An 18,982-nucleotide genomic window follows, 5' to 3' on the forward strand; every position below is an offset into this window, starting at 1 on the left:
GTAAATAAAGACGCATTCTTTGATGAGGCACAATCAGCACCACTAACATTCTTGAGAAAGTATCCGAATAGCTAAGAAAAGGTGATGGTGATGAATTGAGGACTGGAGTACATTCGACTTTAGGATCAAAGTAAAACCATAGGCTGTTGTGACAATTCTTGACTGAAGTTGTTTTTCTAGCTGAATTCAAGTCCAAATCTGTAAAGCTGCAAAAGTGTATGCCATTATTAAACTGAACGCATTTAACTTCTTTACTTAAATAAATGCTTTTAATATTTTGCTAAGAAGTTATGTGTCCAGAGTTAATTGCTTGTTTCGCAGAGTAAAACTTAAACCACACAATAAGAGAGCCCTTCTCTGTCAATTCTGAAGCAACCGTAACCTTATGAATGTATTGGTTTTAGTCTCTGTCGCCTCAATGTCACAAGTATTGTACGTGACAAACGTAGGGTCACTGTGGGCCCATGTCAGTTTGGTTGAGAGGAGTGTTGTCCTCCTGTCCTAACTGAACGTGACAAAAGTGGCAGCGCTCACTGACTGAATCATCAAAGTGGTCCTTCCTGACGACAGTGATTCTATTGATTTTCATTTATGATTTTTTGCAGCTGACTTCAGTCTGGGTCTAAAGAGGATGCTCTGGGTTAGTCACAATGGAAAAATGTCGATTTAAGTATATACTTCAATATGAGGAGGGACTGACTGTAATGTGTGTAACGATGTGTAGGGGTAAGCCACTCTTGGGGGCCAAGGATTTATTTGATGATATAAAAATATGCGAAATGTTTGGTATAGCTTTTCCTTATGTCACCAGTAAAAACACAACCTTCAAAGAAACAAGAGCAAATTCAACTCGAACACACTTTTCGAATATGGAGACCATCATTGTAATAAAACAACTTGTTTTACATTACTGGTAAAATGTTTATAAGACATACAATTGAGAAATGAAGTGGAACCCCTTTTTATTTTATTTTTAACTTAATCTCTCAACACATTCCAAACGTTCAGTCATGATATTTGCCGTCTCTGTGACTTGTTTCAATTTATTCATCGAATGACAGTACATCTATCTCCATCACTTTGTGAGCATGTTTGTCAAATACAGAACGTTTCAGCTGTAAGTTGGTGTATGTATCAAGGTCAGAAAAGAAAACGCTCCCCCGTGGAGATTGGCCGAGACCACAAAGTGCTGAGTCGGGAGTGTGTGATGTCATCAATCCGTTTTTCCCCTCGCATCCCGACATTCAGGATTTTTCAAACAAACTCCTCGCCCCCCAACCTGCAGGGTCTCACAGATCTGAAGGAACTGGATGGGTGTAAGGTAGTAGGGGGGGGGGTAGCTCCGCCCACTGTGGAGGGCTATGCTGCTATGCTTACAAATACCTTACACATCTGTAGCTCATTCACTGACACCTGCAAGCCCGAGGATGATATACAATAACAATATACTAGAATCTCTCCCCCCACAATAGTGAGGAGCACTTACATTATACCCTCTCCATAGCACCCCACAGTTGAGTAAACACACAACACATTCATACAGACAAAGCATTTATACAGCAAAGATTGTTTTGATACCAGTAGGTTTTGTCTCTGTGTTAGATGGGGAGCTAGTTTATTGTGTGTGTGTGTCTAGCTCTGACCTGTGTGTCTCACGTTCAGTTAACCAGTGATCAGCCCCATCCATCTGTTTACATTCCCCTCAGCCATCTTAGAACCGCCAGCATGTGGAGAACCCAGGAGAACCTTGCACTCGGTACCCAGAGAGAGCTGCTTGTTCTTTGGCCGTTAAAACACACTCATACTCACACTCACAGATAAGATATATATACTCTGGGCCGACATACACACACACATACATACACCATGGGTTATGTTTGCACACTGGTTGGGCCTGTAACAGTTCCCTTCTGGGCCTGAGCCTCTAAACTTGGTTAAACTGTAACTAAATCTAGTCTCACAGGAGACATGGGGCCTTAATAAATACAGTATCAATGGAGGATAGAGGAGAGAGAGAAGTGGGAGAGGGAGAGAGCGAGCGTACAATAAGGAGTTCTGCCTCGTCCCTTTTAGAGGAGGAGTAAGAGTGTCCTTGTGGTAGACTGGCCAATCACAGGACGACCTTGACCGATTTGCACCAATCAGATCGACTCGGGCGACTGGATCCAGCATTTCACAATGGCATGGCGACGGCATCATCCAATCACAGCAGCATGGTGACGGGTCTTTCCATGAACTTGCGGAACTCGGCGAGCCACTGCGCTCCGACCGCGCCATCGACCACCCGATGGTCACAGCTCAAGGTCACCGACATCATACTGGCCACGTCGAACCTGGAACCCACAAACATTCAGGAGGTTCAGAATTCGGGGCCATAAACACAGTTACAAAACTCATTTCCACCAAGTCAGTAAGACTAAGCATGTCTCGACTAGCCGGATGTTCTCACCCTTTCTCGTTGTCGGCGGGCAGAAGACGTTTCTCGGAGCCGCCCACGGCCAGGATGCAGGCCTGAGGAGGGTTGATGATGGCGGAAAAGTTCTTGATGCCAAACATCCCCAGGTTGGAGATGGTGAACGTACCTCCCTGGAAAACACACAAGCCAATTAAAAAATAACTTCACATCGAGTGTTCCTGTTTTTGTCACTTTGAACTGGTTTGTCAATGACTACGCCTTCTGGAACGGACAAGTCCCCCACAATGACGAGGGAAAACATAGTCAAGGTAACCGTGTGCAGCGCGCGTGTCACCTGGAATTCGTGCGGCTGGAGTTTCCCGTCGCGGGCCTTGGCGGCGAGCGCTGAGACGTCAGAGCAGATGGAGGCCAGGCCCTTGGTGTGGGCGTTGAACACGATGGGCGTGATCAGGCCGTTAGGTGTGCTCACGGCTACGCTGACATCCACCACATGGTTCCTACACACACACACACACGCAGGAGAGCCATGAATACAAACAAACCCTAATGATCCACACTGAGAGGGCATTAGATTGACCGTGTGTGTGTGCGTGCGCACTCACTGGCGAATGACCGTGTCCAACCAGGAGGAGTTGGCCTCAGGGACCTTGAGGCAGGCCAGAGCGCTGGCTTTGATGATGAAGTCGTTCACACTCAGCTTGATGTTCTGGGCCTTCACCTCCTACAGACAATGATAGGACGGGGGATTCAACACATCAATGATGGGCCAAGCAACATTCAAATACAGAGAGAAATACACCCAGAGCACCTGACAACATTTCAAAATACTTGTTTCGTTTCTTTTAGACGACAACCTGTCTTCTGCGTCCACGTCCGCTCATAAGCAGTGCTAGTGGGGGCTGCTGGGACACACTCACCTCGTTGAGCTCCTTCCTCAGCTCAATCACTTGGTCCATGTTGACGTCGACAGACAGGTAGTAGTGCGGGATGGTCTGTTTGGACTGCATCAGCCTCTGAGCGATCACCTGGAGGAGGAGGAGGGGGAGAGAGGAGGGATCACACCCCAGCTTCTGACGTTCATTTACGACCGACACTCTCTCTGAGTGAGGAGAGGGGCCGCAGCTCTGTCTGTGGGAACCGTGGCCACGGTGTGTGTGTGTGTGTGTGTGCGCGCTCACCTTGCGGATGTTGCTGATGGGGATGTCTGTGAAGGTGCCAGCGGGGACCGTTGTGGGAGCGGGGGTGGCGGGGGTAGGGGCAGGGGCGGGCGCTGCCGGGGCAACCGGGACTGCAGCTGCCACCTGGAACAACAACAACAACACGGTAAACCTGCGAATGTGCTCGACGTCGTGTCGTCGTGTTTTGGCCCAGGCAATGATGACTTACAGGGGCAGCCTTAGGCGGGACAAAGCTGTCGATGTCTTTCCTGGTGACACGGCCATCGGGCCCGGAGCCTGAGGAGGAGAGACGGAAAGAGCATGAGAGATCGAGACAGACAAAGAGAGAGAGAGAGAGAGAGAGAGAGCAGACCCGTTTCGAAGGACCCACACCCAGAAAGACATTGGAGATGCGGTTCTTCATTACCCATAAAAACTTGTATCCGCCAACTTAGAAACACACAAGTGAAACCCAATTGATACAATAGGGAAACGTATCGAACCTGCTTATTGGACTCACCAATTTCAGAAAAAGAACCATTACTGAAAACCCAATATAAATGTACGCATCATTTATGATATGTCCTGAGAAACCCTGTGTGGGAGACAACAGCGTGGACTCACCGGTCACCTGGGCCAGGTCGATGCCCTTCTCAGCCGCCACCTTCTTTGCCAGGGGGCTGGCGAACACGCGCCCTTTCCTCGCTGCTGCAGGGGCCGCGAGGCTAGCCGCCACGGGGGCCGCTACAGGAGGAGGGGCTGCGGCCTTCAACACACACACATACACACACATTGGACACAAGATTGAGATGAGGATGTATGAAAATGTGAACAAAAAGAGTGGGCTAATGTAAGTTGACTTGTGTAGGCTTCAGTGTGTATGAGTCCCAGTTTGACCGTGTGTGTGTGTGTGTGTGTATGTGTGTGTGTGTGTGTGTGTATTACCGGTGCTGGAGCTGGGGGCGGTGCAGGGACCTCGGCCACGCCCGTCTCTACGTAGTTGCTGAAGGCCGCGATGTCGCTCTCCTTCTCCACGATGATGCAGAGGGGCGCCCCCAGGGGGACGTCACGGGTCCCCTCCGGCACCATGATCTTAGCCAGGTAGCCCTCCTCCTGCACCTCGAAACCTACACACACACACACGCACGTTCCAGAAGGTTCAGGACAGGCACATGCAGACGCAGTGTGACGCCGTGTGTGTTCTAGCCATGCTGACCGATGGTGGCCTTGTCGGTCTCGATCTCAGCCAGCAGGTCCCCTTCAGCGAGCCTCTCTCCCACCTTCTTCTCCCAGCGCTGCACTGTGCCCATAGTCATTGTGGGGGAAAGGGCGGGCAGCATGATCTACAAAACACACACACGTTACACAGATATTCCTGGCCAGTTTGATCACCTGACACGTCGACCAGGAACTGGAAAGCTCCCCACTGGTAATCAGGAGGCACGCACAGCGAATATCACTATCTGCACGTCTCTGTATCGTGGCCCATGTGGCTGTACCCGTTACGGTCTGCGGTCCCAGGCCGGGCCTACCTTAAGGTGTGGGGGGTAGGAGCTGCCCGGGGCGGCGGGGCCGGCTGCAGGTGGGGGTGGAGGCGGGGCGGCCGCTGCGGCGGAGCTGGCTAGCTTCTCCAGCGACAGGTCCTTGAAGGCTGGGATGAAATCAGGGCTGAGGAGCACCGACACACACGTTACTTTCGACTCAGGTCCACGCCGGGGGAACACGCGTAACGCAGCGATAATCTCAATGAAACGTCCGAAACGCCACATTCTGACGGACGCATTCTGCTTGAGATGGATCAAGCCTCCAAAGCAACCACTGTTGTCATACCAACGGACAGCCGCTGTTAAACGGGACTTACTTCTCGACAGTGATGCAGATGACAGAGCCCACCAGTACATCCCGGGTGCCCTCGGCAACAAGGATCTTAGCCAGGTAGCACTCCTCCATTATATCCAACCCTACTGTCGCCTTATCAGTCTCCACCTACACACAAGCAGTTGGACGGGTACATTTCTGGTTGGATGGCTTTATAAGATCTGAAAGACACAACAACAATAGTCGCCACGCCCCATCTCGGGGCATGCGCGGTTACTGACCTCAGCGATGAGTTCTCCCTCGCCAATCTTGTCTCCCTCCTTCTTCTCCCAGCGAGCGATGGTTCCTGTCTGCATGGTAGGGGACAAGGCAGGCAGCTCCACCTGTAGAGCCCCACGAGAAATGACGACACAAGTTGAGTGTCGAGATGAGACATGGTATCACGAGTGATACAACAGGGCTGAAGTTCTGACAGAACCATCACTGTTGTTTCACTCGTGGTACATGTCTCTTGAGAACCAGATGAACGGACCGGAGCAGGAGAGAAGAGGGACTTGGACTGACACGCACCCTTGGCTCGAGACAAAAGTTTGAGAGCTTTTTCTTCACGGTCAATTAAATAAATGGCAGTGACACACATTGATCTAACCGTGTTGCCTCTTGCGGCATACGGCTGATAACGTTAATGGTTCACGCAATTGAGCAATAGTACAGGGTTAGTCCCAACAGCAACTGCATGAGAAAACCATGCCAGAAAGCGGCTGCTGTACATGCCTTACTGCTGTGTTTTTTGAAGGTGACACCTCAACTACCATTCCAGTATTATGACCTACAGTCGTACCATCTAAGAATATAGACTCCGACTTAAAAGTCTATTTCAATCCAGCAGCTAACAACTGTAGCCAATCATAACAGTCATTGTAGCAACAGTCAACTACCACTCAAGACAGAAAGGGTGATAGACGTTACGTTAGCACGCCGGGCTAGTTGCTACTAGTGCTGGCATGTAGTTGACAGACATGACAATCAGTAGTTCTCCATCTTCCAAATCTTTCTATTGTATTTATGAAGCAAGCATACCATCACATTTAGATTAAAAATAAAGAATATGTAGCTAATCACTCGGTCACACTGTTAACTAGATAAGTCAAGTAAAATAATCGCATTATTAGCACTAGCATTACAGCTGCTAGAATAGCTACACCTAGTTACCTTCTGGTGAGGGGGTAGGCTGTAGCATCGCTTGGACTGGCTGCAGCTGACAGGTTGAGGACATTGCAACAGGGATGTTCTGTTTGTGAATATAATAGTGTTGAAATTGACACCGTTGCACACAGCCCGGGATCGCACACCAGAATGGTACCGCTTCAGATGACAGGCCCCCGGTCCGGAGCGTGAGCTGAGCGCAGGCCCTGGGAGGGTACGGGAGCAGGGGATAGCAGCGGACGGCCTCAGCCGCAAGATTAAACGGAGCATTCTTGTAAGTGATATAGCTAAAGCACCTTCTTTGATTCGTATTTGGCTACTGTGGCATCAGAATGTCTGATACCATACGGTAGCGAGTAAATATCTGTCTCCCGAAAAAACCCAGTTAGCTACCTCACTTTCCAATGACCTCCCTCTCCAAAAAAACACAACGCTTTACGGCTCCCCTTCGGCTTGTCCTAGAGCAGGTTGCCAGTATTGTTAAAATCACTTTCTTCGAGACAAGAGCTGCTTGGTATTTTGGTGTTTTAATATTTAAATTCCAGGCAGTATTTTAGGCAAGTGTCGAAATGCATACCTTCATATTACATATATTAATAATCTCGTTCTTCTTTCAGAATAGTCACAAATGTTTTAACCTGGCAACCCAGATCACCAGCCTAGCACCTGTCGTAAAAATGTCGCAACATGGTATTTGGGTGTAATCACATCCATCACCACCAGGGCACGGTAAAAAAAAATCACATCCATCACCACTACAAAACATCAAAATGTACTGCAACATCCATGGGAATCATACATTTATTGGGGAGTGTACATATTGTGAGTGCAACAATCATGTTGATCTATGCACTCCACCATCAGTGGTTGGGTGGCATCATTTCATGCAGTGCTGTCACAATTCTGAGTGATCTGTTAAAGAGTTGGTCAATACTAAGAGCTGTTGGTTTTGAAACAGTTTTTGACAACAGCCTCACTGTTCTGGCAGTAGTGGTCAAAGCTCTGAGGACTAAGGAGTCAGATAGGGATACGGGCAGGTTAAATACTGTGGGGCTGGGGTGTCAAATTCCAATCCTCCAAAGGGTCACGCTGGTTTCCGTTTCTCCTTTTTTTCCATGTCATCCATCACAATTACCCATGATTGGCTTGAGAGCAGGCCAGTGGACCTTCCAATCTGAAACAGAACTATGACACCTACACTTTACTCTGACCTCTCCACCTCAGTCTCTCCCTGGCTCCTCTCCAACCTGGCAACCGTATCATCCTCTCCCTCCACCTGTGGTCCCACACTTTGTCAGGCATAGTCTCAAAATATAAACGACACACTTCTCTCTCTGAAACCAAACATAAAAAACTGTTCTCTGCCTTTGACCATTTACAGTAGAGCATATACATCTATTTACATATATGTACAACAACAACAAACTAAATTGACATTAGACACCAATAGTCTGCAGTGTTATCTACTCTGCATACCGTGAACTACTATTCCCGCATTCAGTCCCAATGACACAGTATTCTGACATACAGTATTCTTGTGCAGTGGTGAGTCAGCTACTTGACAAGAGCGTGTGTGTGTGTGTGTGTGTGTGAGGTGCGTTAGAGCCTTTCCAAATCTTCAAGTGTGTGTGTGTGTGTGTGTGAATAGTCTACTTGTAGACTGCATTAAGGCAATAGAGCAGCTCGACTGCTGCATGGCCATTGAGAATCGCCATGTCATCATCATTTCTTTTCAGATGTCCTAGCACTATCCTAACATCTCATGACTCTGATCGTCGGGGGATGATTAGGGTTGCACATGCGCACATTGATAAGGCACAAGGTACCTAAACACTTGAGCTTTTCATTAGCACAGAGTCTAGCCTCTGTGTCCCTGTTCAAGTTCCAGACTGATGGGGTGGTCAAGAGGGAAGGGCGGTGGATGTTGGCACTCTCCACTTGCTCATGGCCAGACAGGCATTCTTCTGGCTGCATTTTTTCCTTCCTCCACCATCCACCTGTCTCCTGGCAGCCAGTCTGCAGCCAGTGTGTCTCTGGGGCCGGGGCTGTACGTGTTGGAGGGGGGGGGGGGTGAGAGTTCACTAGGTCCTGAAGGAACAAAAAGACAGAAAAACAAGAAGCTAGATGGTGAGTGACCATGTGTGTGTGTGTACGTTCAGTGTGTGTTCAGCGGTTTGTGTGCGTGTGTGTGTGTGTGTACGTTCAGTGTGTGTTCAGCGGTTTGTGTGTGTGTGTGTACGTTCAGTGTGTGTTCAGCGGTTTGTGTGTGTGTGTGTACGTTCAGCGGTTTGTGTGTGTGTGTGTGTAAGAGTATTCACCTCTCCTCTCCGTTGTCCTCCTCCACCCAGGCCACTATCTTCCCCTCCCATCCAGGAACAACCGCCTCGTCTACAAACACCTGGACGTCGGGAGGTCAGAGGTCAAACACGTACTCAACATAGATACACTCTGTTAAACAATCGCTCAAAAAAACACTTTGGCCACCAAAAAAAAAACACTTTTTGACTAAATCGCTCGATAAATAACCCTTCTCGTTTTCCTCTCCCCTCTTCTCTCTCTTTGTCTCACCTCTTCCTTGACAGTGCCAAACTCAGGGTCCAGGGCTTTGAAGTGGTATCTGTACTTCCCCTCTCTGTCCACCGCTGCCTTGACATCTCTCAGAGTCACCTCACCCAGCCTGCAACACACACACACACACACACACACACACACACACACACACAGACAGTGTGACCACACACGACTCCTCTTCCTACATACAACCTTAGAACAGAACTTGGGTCATATACTTGAACATCTCTATCCACTGTGTCTGAAAACCTCAGAAAACAAATGTGCATTTCTTTCAGCTTCATTTATCGACCGGACAGTTGGGAGAGAGAGAGAGAGAGAGAGAGACAGGAAAACAAATAGAGACATAGGGGGGAACACCCAAGGCAGAAAGTGGCTTAAGTCAGATTTAAACCCAAGCCCCTGTGTCACACATTTTCATTCATTGTAAGGCAAACTCTCCCCCAGCTACTGGGGGCCGCCCCTAGAAAACCCTCTCGTCATGTCTCGAAGCTGCTGTGCACAGCGTGGACAGGGGAGGTCCAGCGAGCCGCTCACCTCTTGGGGATGCTGATCATGAAGGGGGTCAGCGAGGGGCCCGTGAAGTACAGCACCTTGGTACTGGCCGCCGAGTTCAGCGCTGGGGTGCTCTGGGAGTGAGCCATCTCTGAGAACACACACACACACACAAAGACGCCAGTCACGCACACACAAACAGCCAGGGTGCATTCGTAGATTGTCTCTGTGTGTGTGTGTGTGTGTGTTTGACAGGGGGAGCTTACTGGAGCGCGTGGGCCAGGAGTCAGGGTTGGACGGTGGGGCCTTGCGTCCAGGAGACTTCCCCCTCCCCTGGGATGGAGCAAAAGGACACGTGAAGAACACGCACGCAATGCATGAACACACGCCATGCCCAGCACACATCTCTCAGCTTGTCTCTGTTGACGTGTGAGATAGTACCCAGAGTGTATGCATGTGTGAGTGGGAGCGTGAGAGAGAGAGAGAGAGAGAGAGAGAGAGAGAGAGAGAGAGAGAGAGAGAGAGAGAGAGAGAGAGGGAGTGAGTGAGAGAGAGAGAGAGGGAGAGAGGGAGTGAGAGAGAGAGTGAGAGAGTGAGAGAGAGAGAATACCCGTTGTGTGTGTAGAGAGTGCAGCCGCTCGGTGAGGGAGGCTATGCCCTGCTCCAGGGTGTCCAGGGTGTGGTGCTGAGGGTCGTGGTCTCGCAGGTTGTTCCTCAGGCTCCTCAATGCATCCCTGACCAGCTGGAGCTCCTCGGCCTGCTAGCACACACACGCACACACACACACACACACAGTAACAGTGAATCACCATATCCCTGACTCATCTTAAAACCATGTTTTAGAGCGGCACACACGACTTGGGAAGACTCACCCCCGAGACAGAAGGAGATGGACCTCCAGGCTGAGAATAGCCATTGTTCTCAGCGCCAGATTGCTGCTACACACACATACACACACACACACACACACAGAGAACACACACACACACACAGAGAACACACACCACAACATGAATAAGAAACACACATGGCAGCCCTACCTGGGTGTGCCTGATGTGATGGAGGGCTCACCTGGTGCAGCTCTCGGCCCATCAGCTCATGCAGCACAGAGTCTTTATACTCCAGCTCCTTCTGAAGTGTGGTCTGAAGACAGACACACACACACACACACACTCATTCAATATAATACATATCTAAAGTATATTCAAATGAATGTACAGATAGACACTGTATTCTGGGATGACGTCTGTGTTGATACCTTCTGCTGGTGGCTCTCCTCCAGTTTGTGTTTGTGCTGCTGCAGCAGTCTGTCCTTCTGCCCCACCTCCCTCTGCAAACCCCCAATCGGGACAAGGCAGGAAGAGTTAGCGACCAATCACGGTGAGCGCGCTGAGTGGACGGAGGCGCGCTATTGGCCGTGTCTCACCTTGCACTCGCTCAGGAGCCTGCTCCGCTCCTCCAGTTTCCTCTGGAGCTCCGTCTAGCACACACACACACAGTTACTCAAACACTATCTATAGACAGGGGAGGTCGTCTTTTCATCATCTATATAGTTTAAAATGTATATGTGTGTGTGTGTGGTGTGTGTGTGTGTGTGTGTGTGTGTGTCGTACATTCTGGCTGGTCAGTTCGTCCCGGGCCATGCTAGCTCTCAGCAGCTCCTGTTTCAGCTGCAGTACGGACGCCTCCTGAACGCACAGCCTCTGCTGCTGCGCCTCCTGTCCACGCGCACACACACACACACACACACACACACACACACACACGAGCAGAGACGCTGTATCCATTACAGACTCGAGCGAGTATTAAGCCCGGCTGAGGGACTTCCACTCAGCTTCAGATTCGACCTTTTCTGTACGTGTGCGTGTTTACCAAAGTGTGTGTGTGTCTCACCTTGACCCCCTGCAGGTTCCTCATCTCCTGCCGACAGCGCAGCACTTCCCTCTGGAACGACCACCACAGACACAACACCGCTCAGAGAGGCCGCCGGCCGACGTTTACACACACAACAAAGCCGTCCTCACAACCAGCAGAGCAGTTCGTACGACCACCCCGTCCCCACCCCGCCACACGAACGCACAGAGAACACCCACGGGACAGAACACACCCCTGGGGAGCCCGGAGGTCCGGCTCCCCAGGCCCGGGGGCCAGGGGGGAGCCCGGAGGGCTGGGATAAACGTGCGTTCACTCTACCTTCAGGTCCTGAGTCTCCTCCATGCTCTGGTCCAGACGACTCCGAATGACAACCTGAACACAGAGAGACAGCGACAGAGAGAGGTGTGTGTGTGTGTGTGTGTGTGTGTGTGTGTGTGTGGGGGGGGGGGAGAGAAAGAACTGTGTGTGAGAGCAACGCAGGACTGGTGAAACAGAAGAGGAAAGCGGATACCTGTGTCTTTCTCTCTTACGCACACACTCTCGCACACAAAGCACAGGGGAGCGGAGCGAGGACACTTGATCTGCTGTGAGCACACGAAGAACGCTGGAGGCGGAGGGCAGAGAGAGAATGAGAGAGAGGAGAGAGAGAAGGAGAGGGGAGAGAGAGAGAAGGAGAAAGAGAGAGGAGCGAGAGACAGACAGAGAAGGAGGGAGAGAGAAACTTATAAGAGAGGTTGATGTACCAATTGATGTTCAGCGTTGTCCTCTCCTAGACCAAGAGACAGCTCCTGCTCATCCTCAGGTAATGAGCCATGGAGCAACAGTGCCTACACACACGCACACACACACACACACACACACACAGGAAATGCGATACCAACTTGGTAATGTTCAAAGAAATCCCATTCATTATATACAATGTACTGGATTCTCGAAGTGCAGGAATATCACATTTACAGTGTAAGCACGTGTATGTAATCCATAATGCATGTGTGTGTGTTGGGGCCTTGGGGGAATATCACGTGTGTGTGTGTGTGTGTGTGTGTGTACCTGTAGAGCTGAAATCATTTTCCGTGTCTCCTGCATCTCTCTTTCCAGAGTTTCACTGAGGGGGTCCACCCAGACAGGCTGCACAACTACCTGGGAATGCTCACCTACACGCACGCGCACACACACACACGCACACACACACACACACACACACAGAGAGAGAAAGTTACTTGCTGTTCAGATGCCTTTGATTGGCTGGCATTATGTTTGGTCAGGACTCACTGCTGTTCTCCTGTGTTTGGCTGTCTTCCTGCTCCCTGCTCTCGGATTGGCTGCTGGGAGGGACTCTGGGGGAGGGGGGAGGGCTTGAAGAACTGAGGCTGGGGGAGGAACAAATCCGGATTATTCCCCCATCACACACATGCGTGTGCACATGCACCAAACTGTATACTGGTGCCAAACAGCCCCATTCCCACATACGTCTCCCTATTAGTCACAGACAGTGATCTACATGCAAGTCACCCTTAAGGAACATCATAAACAGTGATGCAATTCCAATCTGCAATATTCCAAACTTGTTTCCATTAAAACCAGGATGTTGTCTGCGTGGAATGTTAATACTGTTGTGTATGAGACTGCGAGTGTGTGCGTGTGTCCCTTTTAAAGTTTTTCTGCCGGTCTCCGTGGTGACCACCAAGGAACACCACAGATGTAGGTCCATTTGAAACTGAGTAGAACTAGGCTGTTTACTGACTGTGTGTGTCTGTTTACTGAGAGTGTGTGGGTGTGTGTTTGTGTGTGTGCGTGTAACTGACAACTGTGGGATTGGGATGTAAATAACAGCTCGGCAATTCTCTTTCTTCATTCTTGTCATTATTTTCCACGTAAACAAAACGAGAGAGAGAGAGAGAGAGAGAGAGAGAGAGAGAGGAAACAGAAGGGGAAAGAAGAGATACAGACCCATACAGCATCTCAACACTCTGTAGCGTATAACGACAGCCAAACAGCGTGTCCGAAGCATGTCATCCCTCTCCTCCCGAATCCCACACACCCCGCCGCGAACCAAACACACTCACGCACCGCACACCCTTACCATTTCACCTGCTTCCCTCCCATGGTCGGCACGGCCGGGAACGCGCGCACCCTACCTCCTCAAGAACGGACTTGTGCAACTGATCTTCATTGCATCGAAAAATTGTGTTTCCCTCCTGACACCCCCCCCCCCGCCCCCATCCATCCTCGGGTACACGGCGTCACCATGACAACAGCAGCAGCACAGTCGATGCTTCGTTCCTCGCTCTCGTTCAGCGCACGCACACGCGCCACGCACGCCACGCACGCGCGCCACGCACGCGCGCCACGCACGCGGCGCTGTGTTCCGACTCAAACTGGGGTGCTGAACTTGGTCGCCTCCCGACAATGTCTCCACGCTACGGAGAGCGACGTGCGTGAGACAGCGTCACACACCGTCCAACCGGCTCCTGCCTCTCTCAAGATCTCTGCTATATCCCAGGGAGCTCTCTTTGTGCTTCCATACTCGAGATGATTCAGATCACTTTCTGTGTGTGTGTGCGCGTGCGTGTGTGAGAGAGAACAGATAAGTGTGAACAAACAAGAACACACAAGCCGCGTGATTGGCCGAGAAGATATTTCTGTTCTTTCCCATCATCCCCCCTTATCCATCTCACTATCTTGCCCTAAGGAGCCCCCTCCACCCACCGCCACCCTCCATACACGCACACGCACACACAGCTGAGTAGTAGGACAGATCACGGTCGAAAACGCCGCAGGGGCATTTCACGACGCCGCAGTCATACGCTTCGTCCACACAAAGGCAGTCAGTGATAAAGCGGCACCCCCCTACCCGCTGCCCACAGACATGCACTGGCATGGTGTGTGTGTGTGTGTGAGCGTGTGTTACTTCAGCGTCATGGCCCCCCCCGAGTCACCTGCTGGGCTGTGCGGACTCCGCCTCCTCCGGGGTCCCCCTCTCGTACTGCTGCACCAGGGCCCGGACGCAAACCCCTCCGTCCTCATCGACACTCCAGCCACTACACACGCGCACACACACGCGCACACACACACACACAGACACACACACAGTGGTGTGGAGAGAAGCCCACATGCAAGAGCCCTTAGATGTTTGCTTCCAGCTGACTGTAATCAAAGACTCACAGGTCGTCCTAAAGTGGAGTCAAGTTTGGTGGCAGTCTCCATGCCGGACCAGCAGGGGGTGCCAAAGCCCTGGCAGTGTGTGAGCGCTACAGGGGAGCTTGTGCGTGTGTCTAATCTCATTCGAAAAGGAATTAAGAAAGAGAGGGCCGCATGCACACCGCTGTATCCGACTGTGTGTGTGAGTGTGAGAGCGTACCTGCGGAGGTGTGCGCGTTTGTGAGAGAGAGAGCCTACCTGCGGAGGTGTGTGTGGCGTCCAGGCCGTGAGGCATCGAGTCGTGCTGCTGCCAAGGCGGCGGCTGCGCTCTGGGCCATGGCGACGGTGGAGAGGGGTCTGTGATTGGCCGAGGCCCCCGCGTGACTCTGCCCAGAGCCTGACGCGGCTCTTTGATTGGCGGATGGTTTGAAGTGTGCGGCAAGTGCCAGGATTAGCCGCATCACTGACTTGAGGTTACCGTCCACAATATCTACAGAAAAAGAGGGAGAAAGAGAGCGTAAGGGATGGAGAGAGATAAATATTGTTCTCCCCCAGTGATGAACTATAACAACTTGTGGCTATTAGAACTTGGAACTCTGTATGTGTGTGTGAGTGTGTGTGCGTGCGTGCAAGTTTTTACATACCCCTGGCAGAGGTGTGGGGCATGCGTATATGCTTGGAGGAGATGAACTGTAGGACTCTCTCTACATTCTCTCTGCTCTCCTCACGGTCCCTTGGGGTCAAATGCACCCCCTCCAACACCTCACCCGCTGAGAGAGAGAGAGAGAGAGAGAGAGAGAGAGAGAGAGAGAGAGAGAGAGAGAGAGAGAGAGAGAGAGAGAGAGAGAGAGAGAGAGAGAGACACAGAGACACAGAGACAGAGACAGCATATCAGCCATTCCACATACACAAAAAAAGAACACCACACATTGGCGGATGCAGTCTGTGAGTGTATGTGCGGGTTTAGCATGAGTGTGTTTGCACGCGTGGGAGTACTGACCTACTATCTCGATCAGGTGGGCCAGCACCACTCCATCCTGCAGGTCACGCCGGAGGTCGGCGACAGGCTTGAGTCCTGGCCTCCTTCTCAGTTGAGAGTTCACCCAGGAAACATAGGCTGCCAGCTGTTGCTGTAACACACACACACACACAAGCAGAATACTGAGAGGCAGGTGGGCTACACACATTATAAAGTTATTACCATTTCAATGTGTAGTCCAATCTACATATCTACTAGAACAAAGAGAAGGAAACTGTGTGTGAGAATGTTGTGACAGGAGATGACTGCATGACTGCAGCTATGAGGTCATTTCAGGAGGGGATTTCACCATGATGATTGTTCACTTGCTCTCAGCTCTATCAACGTAGACAATAACTGTTGATACAGTCCCCTGCCCTAACTGCGTACACACACACACACACACACACACACACACTCATACCCAAACACACTCACACCCACTAAGGCCAGTGGGATATCTGGGTTAATCTCCCCTCATGCGCTGGATGGGCAGAGACAATGACAGTCTGTCCTTCGGTACAGACTCGGCTCAGAAAGACACACACACAAACACACATCCCCTTTAACTACCCTTGTGGGTAACCACCCGGTTTGAAAACTCAAACATACCCCTCCTTCCTTCCTTGAAGTGTAGCAATCACTGCCCTTGCCTCTGACGCAATTATATAGGAGAAAGAAACATCTGAAATTCATGGGCCAAGTTAGCCCCAAACCTAAGATCAGAGACAGCTCAACTCTTCTATGAGGCTATGTATACAACACAGATCTATACAGGCAGTCTGATACACGTGTAACACACCAAAATGTAATTTTCTGCAGTCATGAATAAGTCATAAACTATTTGTTCAAGGTCTGCTAGGCCTTTTGATACTGTGCTCTGAGGAATGCCAAATTACACCCTCTCTTAGCCACATGCACGACTGTCTTTCAATCAGTCATTAGCCACATGTATTTATTCATAAATACTGCTTTTTTACAAAAATATTTCGAAAGGAGGTGACTAAATTGTACAGACAAGTGTAACCATTCAATGAAATTCAAGTTATATATTCGTCTTTAACTAAACGTTGGGTGTTTATGTTTGCTGCATATAGAAACTGACAAAAAGACGACGTCGAGACACTCTGTCAATGACTCAAGGCTTAGCTATTGACAACTGTCTACCGTGGCAAGCTACATTGTTGATAGTGTGACTGTAACGGGCTACCGTAAGCTAAGTAGCTAACAGGCTACCTCATTGAAGCCCTCCTGAAGAACATCATCCAGCAGACTCCCTTTGGACAGCGAGGCAATCATCCTTCAGACCGACCACACATTCAGTTGCGCGCACAGCACACACACACCACCGGGGATCGGCTCGACCTCCCGTTACCAGCGATCCATTCGTCGCTTGGTGGCAAAACTGTGTTCGAGCAAGGCGTCAAAATGCATAAAAAACACCGTGGTTATCGGGACTGGTCGGTTCCGTTAACTCGCACTGTCTGCTGCTGAAACAGGATACATGAGCACGGGGATCCTCCGCGCAGGCGCACAACCTGGCTTTCCTCTGTCGCCATGGGGACGGCTGATCGGGGCGGATGCTTGGCCAGAAGTAGAAACATATACCTGGCTGCTTGGCTTTCTCTGCTTTAATGTTGCACGCCTGCAACATGATCTATGAGGTGTGTACAGCGTTTAAAATTATTGTTTAATATAAAAATGATTACATTGTAGAGTGTCCTGCTTGTATAGCTCAACAACACCAACTAACAATGTCAACTCGAAGAAATTAACAGTAGCTAAGGGCCAGGGGAGCAGGAAAGGTAACTAGACTAGAGCTATCAGAAGTCCCTGGCAAATACTTCAGTGAGAGAGATGCTGGGAGAAGAGAAAAAGAGAGAGGGTATAAAGAGATAAAGGTAAAGAGAGAGATTTTACACTCATTGTCACACCCTGGTGAAATACTCAGCTCTTTTTTTTCTGCCTCACAGTACAAACCCTCTTCCTTCCTGCTCAGTGTGCGGACTTCCTGTCTTACACTCATGCTCCGCTGTCATCCTTGTCAATACTTGCAAGTGCACATAGGTAGGTCTTTGACTCTTGACATAGGCTGTAAGTACTATACAGGCTACATTTGATGTGAGAGCGAGAGAAGTGTGACTGACTGACAAGAGCCAACAGTGCCTTACGGATGCAGCATGAGAAAATAGTATGGAGTGTATCTCCCCCCAGTGGCCACGCTCATGAACGCATGAAAAACTTGAAATCCCAAATATAATGGCTTTACCCTAATTATTTAAATGTCTGTTTCACTTAAGAAGCATAGGTAATGTGTTTTCTCTGATACATATCTGCTTTGAATTCTAACGGCATTCTGCCAACGCTTGACAGCTGCTGCCTAGATTAAAAGCAGCGGATGTTGTCTAGACTAGAGACCTTATAAATATTGGTGAGGGAAGATGTGGATATCCTCCCCAAACGAAACACTTACAGATCCGTGGCCTGGGGAAGACTTGCTGGTCCTGTTAGCCATTCTGGAGATACTGGAGGAAGTAAACCATAGACTGTACGTTATTGCAAGAATACATACATAACTATTGTACAGTATTGCAACTAGTTGTGTATGTCCCCCAAAATATAAAACAACTAAAATGTGATGGTGAACCATAGGGCCGACCCCGCGTAATGTCCCTTAAAACAGGCTCTTAAGAGGGACTGATGTCGGACAAGTCATCGGCTGGGTTTCCAGCAAGTGTTTCCCACGGGGATGGGCTATTGTTTGATTGCGTGAAAGTCATTGTGAGTTACTTTCTATGCTTCCGTCTAAATACTTTTTCAGCATTGATCATTCCGCAAGAGTAAAAAAACAACAATATGTCAGTAAATGTATAGTACTTTTTAAAGCCAGCAAGGATATTTTAGCTTGCTAGTTTACCGTATTCATCCGTCCGGTTTGACTCAAGTCATTCAGTTCTTCTGTTAACGTTAGCGTGCATGCCTTTCTACTGTTTATTTAGAAAACCAAACCGACTTCCTTTATAACCATCTGAAACAAACGGCACTATAAATATCCTGTCCCTTTTATCTACTTACCAAGACTGAATGAGCTATTGTTTCTGTCTACATCGATTAAGTCAGTGAAACTTGCTGCAGGCATCCATTTACGACACAATCACTGCAGCGCAGCCCGGGACGTTTCTATGGTTACCATGTACCAACACCACGTGCTAAGCAAAGCAAATTGGTTGAAATGAAGCTTTCCACTTTCCATACATTTAGCTAGTACAAACAGCAAACACATTA

At 49.7% G+C, this 18,982-nt stretch overlaps 2 protein-coding genes across 8 annotated transcripts; both read right to left on the minus strand.

Annotated features, from left to right (window-relative positions):
- Positions 1–1,014: 1,014 nt before the first annotated feature.
- dlat (dihydrolipoamide S-acetyltransferase (E2 component of pyruvate dehydrogenase complex)) lies at positions 1,015–7,042 on the minus strand. The gene is made up of 14 exons (XM_062486179.1): positions 6,604–7,042; positions 5,673–5,774; positions 5,435–5,559; positions 5,106–5,241; positions 4,790–4,916; positions 4,519–4,700; positions 4,198–4,339; positions 3,803–3,870; positions 3,595–3,717; positions 3,334–3,441; positions 3,019–3,137; positions 2,751–2,913; positions 2,450–2,586; positions 1,015–2,333 (listed from the first exon to the last, which is right to left on the minus strand). The coding sequence occupies exons 1-14, from the start codon at positions 6,865–6,867 to the stop codon at positions 2,204–2,206; spliced, it is 1,926 nt and encodes a 641-aa protein (XP_062342163.1). The 5' UTR covers positions 6,868–7,042; the 3' UTR covers positions 1,015–2,203.
- Positions 7,043–7,380: 338 nt separating this feature from the next.
- dixdc1b (DIX domain containing 1b) lies at positions 7,381–18,925 on the minus strand. Of its 7 annotated transcripts, none has more exons than XM_062486177.1 (22): positions 18,773–18,925; positions 18,171–18,222; positions 15,680–15,809; positions 15,324–15,449; positions 14,938–15,169; positions 14,478–14,579; positions 12,811–12,908; positions 12,589–12,692; positions 12,282–12,365; positions 11,857–11,910; positions 11,557–11,607; positions 11,277–11,381; positions 11,090–11,143; positions 10,922–10,993; positions 10,735–10,806; positions 10,536–10,601; positions 10,274–10,423; positions 9,930–9,996; positions 9,706–9,814; positions 9,166–9,274; positions 8,916–8,995; positions 7,381–8,685 (listed from the first exon to the last, which is right to left on the minus strand). In XM_062486177.1, the coding sequence occupies exons 2-22, from the start codon at positions 18,210–18,212 to the stop codon at positions 8,679–8,681; spliced, it is 1,914 nt and encodes a 637-aa protein (XP_062342161.1). In that variant the 5' UTR covers positions 18,213–18,222; positions 18,773–18,925; the 3' UTR covers positions 7,381–8,678. The 7 variants fall into 7 exon arrangements, with proteins under 7 accessions (XP_062342161.1, XP_062342160.1, XP_062342159.1 ...); XM_062486176.1 differs by having other exon boundaries at positions 18,615–18,810; XM_062486175.1 differs by lacking the exons at positions 18,171–18,222; positions 18,773–18,925 and adding an exon at positions 16,934–17,191 and having other exon boundaries at positions 10,274–10,420; positions 10,536–10,598.
- Between the last annotated feature and the right edge of the window lie 57 nt (positions 18,926–18,982).

This window comes from Osmerus eperlanus, chromosome 19, assembly GCF_963692335.1.
Source record: "Osmerus eperlanus chromosome 19, fOsmEpe2.1, whole genome shotgun sequence".
NCBI classification, from domain to species: domain Eukaryota; kingdom Metazoa; phylum Chordata; class Actinopteri; order Osmeriformes; family Osmeridae; genus Osmerus; species Osmerus eperlanus.

Coding starts and splice junctions, on each gene's coding strand:
- dlat (XM_062486179.1), bottom strand. CDS start 6,867: ATGCTCCGTTTAATCTTGCGGCTGAGGCCGTCCGCTGCTATCCCCTGC. Junction 5,775..6,603: donor GCCTACCCCCTCACCAGAAG/GTAACTAGGTGT, acceptor GGGGCTCTACAG/GTGGAGCTGCCTGCCTTGTC. Junction 3,718..3,802: donor TCCCGCCTAAGGCTGCCCCT/GTAAGTCATCAT, acceptor TTGTTGTTCCAG/GTGGCAGCTGCAGTCCCGGT.
- dixdc1b (XM_062486172.1), bottom strand. CDS start 16,996: ATGATTGCCTCGCTGTCCAAAGGGAGTCTGCTGGATGATGTTCTTCAG. Junction 12,909..14,477: donor GAGTCCGCACAGCCCAGCAG/GTGACTCGGGGG, acceptor TTCCTCCCCCAG/CCTCAGTTCTTCAAGCCCTC. Junction 9,997..10,273: donor ACTCTCTACACACACAACGG/GTATTCTCTCTC, acceptor GCTCCATCCCAG/GGGAGGGGGAAGTCTCCTGG.